Raw genomic sequence first — 10,506 nt, 5'->3', positions numbered from 1 at the left:
GGCAGTGTGGAGCTTCCCTCCCCCCCACCCCACAGCCTCAGCTGGCCCCAATTCCCTTCTCTCCTCTCCATGCCACTTCTGCCACCCACAATCTCAGGTGCCCACCACCCTTCTTCCCATCTCCCCTCACCCCCAATAGTCTCTCCCCCTCTGCCTTTCCCCCAGCCCCCCAATCCTACCTTTGCTCAACACCAGCAGGCTCCATCTCTGCTGCAGCCCAGGATACGGAGCATGGCTCCAGCCTAGCCCCATAGCTGCAGCATGGAGCCAGCACTGCTGTTCCAGCCTGGCCCTGTAGCAGTGGCAGAAGCCAACACTGCTGCTACAGGGCCAGGATGGAACCGCAATGCCAGCTCTGTGCAGTACCTAGAGGGCCTGGCTGGAGCCATGCTCTGTGCCCCCAGCTACAGCAGGGTCAGAGCCTTCCAGGGCAAAGCAAGGTAAGGAGGAGTGCTGCAGAGGGGGAGAGAGAGGGAGAAGTGGTGTGGGGGGTCTATACACTGGGGACTGCAGGGAAGGAGTGGCAGAGCATGCAGAGGCCGTTGGGGGCGGGGAGGGGGAGCAGAAGCTGTGGCTCTGGCTTGGGTTGGGGCTGGAGCCAGAACCAAATTCAGGGCCATAGCTACAGCAGCCGCCTGCCCCCCACCTACCACACCTGCTGCCTCATACTCAACTACATGACAAAGGGCTCTCCCCCATGTTAAATGGGGGGACCTCATCTTCTAATTGAGTAAATACAGCAATAATTAATAGTAGTGACAGAAATGCACTGATTACACAGCAGGCACTATATAGGTAGACATGGATCTGCAGTTACTGCAATTGTTGACAGGTACTAAATAGATACCCATGTAATAGCCCCTAGACATGGTTGTATCATCAGTCAGATATAGACTATAAACACAAGATACTGAAATAAGCATACTGCTTATAAAGAGAAATAAGCTGGGTACTACCACATTAACTACAGTTTCAGCTATACTTAGGTTTTTTTGATTTAATAATGGCAGCCTTAAACTTGGATTGATATAGACTTGGTGCAGGATATAAACATCCACAAATATTTTTCTTATCCTTGGGAAAGGGTTTTCCAAAAGGATAAACATGCAAGGTTAGCCACCAAAGTGATCACACCACAGATCAACATTTAACCAATTGCGTTATAATCTCAGTTTAGTGACCCAATAAGCCTTCTGACATACTGGCCATGTCTACACAAGATGCTAACTGCACAGTTGTTAATGTGCAGTCATTTAGTACTTGCATACCTAAGTATTAAATGACTACGCAGTAACTAGTGTTACTGCACAGTAGCATCCTCGCACAGCTTCCTGGTGACACTGACTGCACAGTTGCTCCTTACTATTGTGCAGTTGTGTCATGTCACGGTTTGTGCCCTGTGATGTTACTGCACAGTACTAATGAGTAACAAACTCACATAGACATGGCCACTGTGTAGTCTTTCTGCTTACAGATGTGGCGGAGGATATTTTTAATTTGGCACAAAAACAGCTGCAGAACATAACATGAATTGCACCATGTCAGCTTTAGTGGTTGTCCTGCTAGGTAAAATATTTGGGATGTCCCTAAGAGAACCAAACTTTTTGAGCATTCACTTGACCACATTCAGTGAAAGTTTCAAAATAGAACTCTCTGTGGAAGCAAAACCATTCAAAAGGGATCAGGAAGAGGATAGGGCATGTTTAATGTGTTTTGTAGAGTGTGTAAACCCTTAATAAAAGGTATTAAGTGGCCTCCCACAAAGTAAACCTTCCATTAGGGCTGATTTTTTTTTCCCAAATCCCAGGAGTCTTCTAAAACCATCTCACTTACGCTTAGGTAATCATCAAGTTAAATGCACTTCCATTTAGAGAAGCTAAACAAAGTCACTCCCACTGCCCTATAATGTGGAGAAGACTTGGGTGGTATTTTGCACATATAATATTCTATCACCATTCATCCAATTATCTTGACATATGCTGCTAATAGTAACCAACAGTGGCAAGAGACTGCCACTGAGCTATCTGGGAGAAGATAAGTGATTTGCCAAACTGCCAACAAATCAGTGAAAGAACCAAGAACAAAATCCATGTTCCCCAACTTTCAAATTATTGCTCTAGCTTGGTATACAACACTGCCTTCTCAGATAGCCAGCAGGTAAGCCTTCCTGCTTTAATGGAATCTTGTTAATATTACTCTGTAGCATGAAGATCTACTGAATTTAGTGCTGGGAGTACTGCGCTCCTGGAATGACCCTCTGCTCCACCTGGTAACTGAAGTGCAAAGAATCAAAGAAGCTCCAAACACCATCCTCTGGAAAGCAGCAGAGATTGAGGAGCAAAACAAGCGTCTTCTGGAAGGAATGGAAAAAATAGTTGGACGGGTGAGTATTAGGACTTGAGGAAGATCCATCTTCTCTCAGGAAAGTTTGACTAGCTGTACACTCCTGAAGAACCCCAGTATCCCAGTGCTCCATTCTCCCTCTGTCCCCACAAAGGGGAGGGGAGGAGAATAATAACTCCCTGACAGCCTACCCAGCAGTGAGCTGGGAGAGAGCCCTGCGAGAACTCTGCTGCATTCTTCCACTGCTGCACTCATCCAGAACTTGAATAGGTCCTGCTGTGCTGTCTCATGGGCCAAGAGCTGTGTGTGGGGCACGAGGCAGAGGCAGCCTAGCTACCTCCAGCTCATGCCCACATGGTACCAGATGGAGACGGCTAGAGACAGCCACCGGGATGGAGGGAAGCAAAGGAGAATCTTCCTATCACCCCATGACTAGAGGGTTCACATCTTGGAGGCAAATTTGTTTGTCTCCAGAAAGAGGACTGGAATGCTTATATACTCCCCCTCTCACCACATAATCCAGCTCTGCAGATTGTGGGGAAATTTGCAGTGCTGGAACTGAATGCTTGTCCCTAGCCTCTGTGTGTCTCTATGTGTGTGCATGTGTGCATGCACGTGTATGTATGTGTGTAGCCTGTATAGCATTTCTTAAGGTATGGACAAACATACATTGGAGTAGTTTCAAAAGGGGAAGGGATGGACTGTTCCTCCTGACAGCACATAAATTGTTACATTCAAACAGCGACCTGTGCATAAACTGGGAGTGAAACAGAACTGCTCCAACCATAACACTGCTTCGTATGGGATTAAAGTTGGAGCAGTTTTGCCACATCTGCATCGCTCCCAGTTTACACACATGTCATTGTTAGAATGTAACAGCAGCTGTGCACTTCCAGCAGTTGCTCCAGACCCATCTTGAACCAGTTCCAAGGACATTGGCCTATGCCCTTATAGATTTCCAAGCCAGATTCTATTCTGAACACTAGGCTGCTCTGAAGTCACCGATTCTTCGATAATAATCATGGACTCTTTCATAGCAGAGTTGACCCTTTCCCCTTCCTGCCTCTGGTTCCCTAGAACTGTTGGGATGTCTATCAAGCCCAGTTACCCCTAGTTTGGGAAAGTTAGCCAACAATGCTGTAGTCTGACAGGGTCTGTATAAGAACACCCCTTGTTATCAGTAACTGATTGAAAGTTTTCCTGAGTAAAAGCAGTTCTAGCTTGTTTATGTTTAATGGAGCCTCTGACAGGTCCTATAAATCATTCTGTCACTGATCTGGACATTAGAAAGAGTTTCCGACTTGACTGGCTTTTGCTTAAGCTCTGAATGGTTGAACAGCCTCAAGAGTGACACGACTGTCTCCACCACTTTCCAATGAATCACACACAAACATAGTTTTAGAATCTATTTACTCTGTCCATGCTCTGTCTCCCAACAGCATCTGTCAGTGTAATCAGAGAGATTTCCATCCCATATGCAGGTGAAAAGTCTAGCAGAAAGGAATCCAAGATACCAGTAGAAGTCAAATTGCTGCTGAAGTTATCTTCTCACCTGCATTATTTAGGAAAGGAGACTGAAAACAGGATTGGCAAGATGATGAAAGTCAAGCCATAGTTTTTGAGTGTAGCATAACTACTGCAGTTTAACCAATAGCTTGACCTGATCAAGATGAACGTTGACTTTCTTGGTTGCTTGAAGTTCCCCAACTGGCTTTTGCACACCATGAGGGGGATACATCAGCTTCAGAAATGCTGATAAGAGCAGACTATCTTCTTCCTACTAGGGGTACTTTTTCTTGACATGAGAAAATGGAAGAAGGTCTCATCCAAATGCAGTGAGTCAAGTCAATCTTTATTTTAGACACTCACTAACTGCATGAGTTTTTATTCATGAGTTTCTAACCTCTGATTGCACTGAATCACTTACACTTTCCCCCTCATGTCATATTGAAACCCTTTGTTGAAGTGGTCCCTTGTATCTAGATGTGCACTTGACATCTGTCTCTAATGTGTTCCTAAGGTTATTCCTATTAGAGATGTTATCAGAGAGGTGGGTTGAGACAACATGGGAGGACACACTCAAGAAATCCTAAGATCAGGTGTTCTATCCAGCCATGATTTAGAAATACATGAAAAACTCCCACTGGTGAGTGTGCACATGATGGAAAAGAGTGACTTCTCCACAAAGCCAGATTCTATGAGCCTAAAAAATGTATTTATTAGAACAGGTAAGCTCCTTATATACTCTAGTGAAAAGAGATTATTCTCTCAGAATCATCTTAAAGGTCCATAGCATTACCAGGGTGTTTCTTGGAGCCATAACAGAAACCAAGCATGGGGCATTTATAGACAACCTCCAGGAGGCAGGGGCTCTTTTATTAGTGAGCCATGCTAATTAAAAACAGAACAATTGTCACATGTATCAGCATCCCTGCACTGAAAAAATGGCAGCATGTTTTGAACTAAAGCTTTAGTTCAAAATGCTCTGCCGTCATTTTTCAGTGCAGCAATGCTGATACACGATGCTGGAGGCTGCTGGAGCATGGAAATTTATGCTCCAACCCACTGGATTTACAGCACACTGGAGCAGCCTCCCTGCAAGTCTGTAAGTGCCCACGGTGCCCATGGTAAGATAATCAGAAAGCACGGCCAACAACACTATTTCTTGTTTCTTAGTGTGCTGTCCTATTTTAGTCAGATTTGCTAATTTTTGCTGCTTACATCTAATAGAGCTGTCAATGGAATAATAACTTTGTTTCCTTTTGGTTAGGTTCAACCTGGTGACACAGGAAATGAAGTCTACTCAAGGTGGTCAGGGCTACCATCCCTGCAACTGGCTGATGAAGACTCCCGCCTCTTTGCCTTTTACAACCTGCTGCACTGCCTCCGAAGAGATTCCCATAAAATTGACAACTACCTGAAGCTCCTGAAGTGTCGCCTTATCCATGACAGTAACTGCTAAGTATTTGTCTGGGCCCATCCATCACAGGAATAATGGCCCCAAGTCATTCAGAGGGGTCTTCTTGTTGCTTTTCTACTTTCCATTGCAAACTTTATAGAAAAATGCATCTCACTGTATCAAGAACATCCATAATTCTTGTTTGTGCTTATGTAGTTTCTGGCCAAAACCAAAGATGTTGTTTATCTCCATGTTTAAAAGCTTGTAACAAATTATCTGTGCTGGAAGAAAACATTTGAGCTATCTCAGCTACCGGCATCTCAGTGGTAACCAAATAATGCAAATACAAATAAAATTATTATTAAAACCAATGAGCATAAATATGTGCGTTGTATCAGTGCAGACAAATGGCTGCTCTGTCTTACATCAGGACTGTACAACTGGCAGTCTGTGGGCTGTGTGTGGCCTGCAAACAGTTAACTTGTAGCCCAAAGGTCCTGGCCTAAGCAGTACTTGCTCCTGCTGCTGTTGCAACCAGGATCTCTGGTTTTGCTCCCTGCTCCAGCTTCAGCACCCCAGGGGGAGAGGGGGTAGGAGGGGGCAACACAGCCCACAGGCCCAGGGATACCATGGTCTATGGGTCTGGGGAGTTCAGAAGTCCCACACAGCATGCAGCTCCCAACCTCTCAGAAGTTGGACAGGTTTTCCTTACCTCTTCTGCAATGGCAGCCACAGGAATTTTTCCTTCTTGTCTCTGTCTCCAGTTGCTGATGTACAATATGGGCCTTCGAGCTCCCTCTCCCCTCCCTCCCCATGTTTCCTACCCCCCATTCCTAAAAATAAATTACAGAGGGCCACTATCAGGAGCAATAATATTCTACTGCTTCTGTTTCTCCTATTTCACAAACATTACTCTCTCAACAGTTACAACCTTTCTAAAATAGGAATCATGTGAATCATAAAAAAGTAGGGATGAAAGAGACTGCATCTAGTCCAGCCACCCTGCTTAAGGCTGGATCATTCCTGATTAAACCATCCCACCCAGATCCTTCTCTGGCCTTCAGGCCTACCCAATCATTCCCCATCTGTATTTGAGCATGAGGTTATTCCATCCCCAGTACAGGACTTAAGTTTGTCTATGCTGAATCTTTTCTGATTGATTGTGGACCATTTCTCCAGTCTATCCAAGAATGCATTTTATAAATAGGCGAACAAAATCTGAAAGAAGTACAAGGGACACATTATCTTTGCTAATTTGGGGAGCCTTACTATTTTTGGGCACACAGCTTGAGACACTTACGTTGAAAACCCAGTAACTGAAGCATCATCCAAAAGTATTAGGCACTTTTGAAAATCTGGTCTTCAGGCCACACAGCAAAACATCTGAGGTAACAGGATTAAAATTTACTCTCCTCGCTACTAGGAACATAGTTATTTGATTAAACCAAGGGTGTTCAACCTCCAACCCATGGGACAAATGCAGCCCATGGAGTCCTGAAATCCAGCCCACAGGGCTCCCCTCTGTTCAGGAAACCTGGTGGCAGGGGAGCAGTGGCAGTACTGCCACCACTCCCCACTGCCAAAATCCCAAGTTCTATGGAGCAGATCAGTGCTGGACCACAACCCTCCTACCCCACAGCCAGATCAAGGCCAGGCCATGGCCCCTTCCTTCCAAAGGCTGCACACCCTTTTCACTGCAGAGCCAGATAATACACTCTCCTCCTGGCCATCTGATTCAGGGCCAACTCACACCCACTTCTCCCCCAACGCCCCACAGGGCTGGGTCCTGTCCCCTTCCCTCTGCCCAGCAAGGTTGGACCCAGGACATACCCCTTCCTCCACATGGCTGGATTGGAACTGGGCCAAGTCCCCTTTCCCTGCACAGGTGGAATGGGGCTGGGCTGCCCCACTCCCCACTCAGTGTGGCTAGATGGGGCCGCACCGCACCTAACCTTGGACACCAGTTTGAGTCCACCAGCTGGATCCAACCTGTGGAAGAACTTCCCATATGGCCTCCTGGCCAAAAAAGTTCAGCACCACTGAATTAGACTATAGTGTCTGCCAGAGAAGCCACTCCATCCCTCCATATTTCATTTTAATAGTTTGTATTAAAAGGGTATAACAATACTTGCCTACCTAAACTTCATGTGCTCTGATCATTTTTAAATCTTCTCTCGTAGAAGGTATGAATTAACCCCACACTATAGATCAAATGAAGTGTAGAGCAACATAATTCCTTCTAAAGCAATCACTGTTTACAGCTGCCATAAAAAGCACCCGGACTTATAGAAAATCAAGAGTGGATGCAACAGCCTTTTAACAGCCCACAGTTATATACCACAGTACATAAAGACCAGAAGCAAATACAGTAGGTAACATTGAGTAGGTAGAATGTACACGCCCAAACAAGAATTTCATTTAGTTACTAGAACTAAAACTTCTTCTCTTGTTAAAAGTGCCCAAAGAATTAAAAATAAATTATCAGGAATTCTTAGCATTAGCTTGAAATTTCCTCTGAAAGAAAGCATTACTGGCTCAGGGGTAAAGAATATAGCTGTCTGCAAAAATACCACCTCAATATCTCCCATCCATGTACTGATCAACCCTCACAATAATTAACTTGTCTTTTATCTTAAAACCCAAACCCAAACTAGTATAGACAATGGCTCACATGGTGTTAGAATTCAATAAAAATTAGGCTACAAAGAATGAACAGTTATAATTCTAGACTGTTATATGAATAGATCTACAATAATGAGCTTCCTCACTCTACTAAATACTCAGATAGATGTGATTAATCCATATATAGAACAAGCTAATAGCTTTAGAAGTGCAGTCTTTAAACTTCCCAAAAACAATAGTTTTAAAAATGTATGTGTCTGCTTTATTGTAACTTAGTTTAGTATGGGTCTGAAGTTTTGGAAGGAAGGGTAATTTTTTGTTAGTTTGTTTTTATTTTAAAGAGAAGCTCAAGAACAAACCACAAAAAAGGGATTTTATCAACTGGAAATTTCTCTGGTTTATCAGATTCTGGGTTTCTCTCTCTATGACAATTGTGATGACTCAGTATGTCAACCAGATCTGGTTACAATGCACCTCCCCTCCCCCCTTCCGCCCACTTTTCAAAAAAAAAAGTCTGAGCATCTTTAAATCCTATTAAGATGAATCAAGGTCTTCAAGTGCTGCTCACGAGAGGTGTTCTGGATCTTGGCCCATTTTCCCTATCTATACAGCGAGGACAATACTATCTTATAACAGTATTGTGAAAGGGTTTGTAAAACTTGCAGCAAGTACAATATAACTTGGTATAAAACGAATGCATAAACCCTTCCTAGTTTTACCTAATTTTATAAGTATCTATATAATAGATCGAGCAGAGCACAGCAGTGGAATTAGGAACTTTCATGCTCTGCTTCCATCTCTTCCACTGACTCATCAGGGTCTGTCTTTGGGCAAGTCTCCTGAGCAGTACATACTGTTGGCTCCCAATATGAAAGACAGAGTCAATGTTGCTTATCCCCCCTGTCTGAAGTGTTCTGCAAACTTTGGGTGAAAAGTACTATCAGTATACACAAGTGCAAAAATATTAGTTTTACTACACTGAGTTTAGATATTAGATAGTATTGACAGGGGGCTGTTATGGCATACCATGCACTTTCTTTTATAAAGAAAGATGACAAATCAGTTAATGAGAATTTTATTTCCTGTTCTTAACTTTCGGCTACCCCTGATTTGCAGCTCTTGAAATGGCTATTTTTCTGGCTTTGTTCAGAGACTTTGTATTAAACATGGATACATTTTAATCTGTGCTGATTTACATTTTGCGTTTGTTTTAGCTGGCTCAGAATCCAGTAACAGTAGCGACAGAGATGAAGAGCCTGCTTCCAGCAACATGGACCCAATTCTGTTTTCCTTCCAGTCAGTGACAAAGCTCCTATAGATTGCCACGACTTTAGGATAAGACAGAGTGAAGTAACACTGATTCATCCTTGGTTCATTCCACTGTGGAGAGCAACACAGTGGCATGTGTAAAAAGAGAAAAAATTTAACCCGCCTATTTTGATTTGCATTTAATGTAACATTACTCACCAGGCCCAGCTTTAACAATGGAAAGGAAAAGCTATTACAGACAGTGAATGCCAAGTACAATCAACTGTTAGCTACTGATGTGGTAACCTCTCTGCCATCCTCCACTTTCTTTTCTCTGAGTTCTTACATTAAGCTCCCAACAACTGTTGGATGCTCTCAATTACACCTAGAAAGAGAGAGAGAGACTTTAACCAGTTGTATTCCAGTCTTCAGTATAGTAACAATAGCTTTTCAAAAATTGTTCCAAATGTGACACACAAGTTTTAGTAACAAAAACTGAGGCTGGAGGCAAGCACAACTTTCTGAAATTCTAGGTTCACTTTTAAAAAACATGTCATTTTCTCCAATAATTTAGAGTTATATTTTCAAACATGAGTTCCTACAGAAGAAAAAAGGGCATAGGACAAATAAAAGGAGTAATTCCCAGATGTAAACGGGGCTATTTCATGCTCATCTGTACATTTGCACATAATTAGGCCCCAGACTTCAAACACCTCTGCATGTGAATAGCTTTATGGAAATGCATAGTGGCACTGCACTCAATGGGATAGCTCATGTCTGTTAAATTGCTCACATGCAGAAATGTTTTAAAGATCAAAGACTGTGCTTGCATATTTTTGTGGGTGCATCTTAAATGACTGCAGTTGGCATTTGAGATTCAATGAAACCTGAGACTAAATATCCACAAATGATTTTTTATTGAAATACTAAAGTACCTAGAATTAAAGCGCTTAGAATTTCTTAAGTTTCGTGATCTGGCATTCTGCAAATCCGCATTCAGATATGAATATATTTCAAATAGATCTCAGATTGTGAACCTAATGAGAACTGTATCCACAGATAGCACTTTCATACATGTATTTATTTAAAACAATATAAAGAAACTAGCTAAATATAGTCACTAGTAAATACTAGATAAAACCAGTGGACCCACATGTATTTTTATGTATATTTTTAAGCAATTCTGAACTAGTAGTTAAATAGGTATCAAACAACATTTCAGTAATATCTTCCTTCTTTGGGGCTGTGGCCTGTTTTTACAGCCAGCCTTCATAATTGAACATACCAAGAATGTACATTTTCATGGTAGCAGATTTTTCATTTCCTTTCATTTATTCAACTGGGAAGAGGAAATGAAAAAAAAATGAGTAATGGTGCCTGATGAGTGCCTTTGC

General features: G+C 42.8%; 1 protein-coding gene across 1 annotated transcript in view; it reads left to right on the top strand.

Annotated features, from left to right (window-relative positions):
* The window catches only part of PRL (prolactin), an 8,367-nt gene extending 3,062 nt beyond the window's left edge, over nt 1–5,305 (top strand). The window contains exons 4-5 of the mRNA XM_006030457.1: nt 2,204–2,383; nt 5,114–5,305. Of these exons, the coding sequence (XP_006030519.1) occupies nt 2,204–2,383; nt 5,114–5,305 (372 nt within the window). The remainder of the gene's footprint in view (nt 1–2,203; nt 2,384–5,113) is intronic.
* The last annotated feature ends 5,201 nt before the right edge of the window (nt 5,306–10,506 follow it).

Source organism: Alligator sinensis, unplaced genomic scaffold, assembly GCF_000455745.1.
Source record: "Alligator sinensis unplaced genomic scaffold, ASM45574v1 scaffold1267_1, whole genome shotgun sequence".
NCBI classification, from domain to species: domain Eukaryota; kingdom Metazoa; phylum Chordata; order Crocodylia; family Alligatoridae; genus Alligator; species Alligator sinensis.
This window is presented reverse-complemented; position numbering and strand designations above follow the sequence as displayed.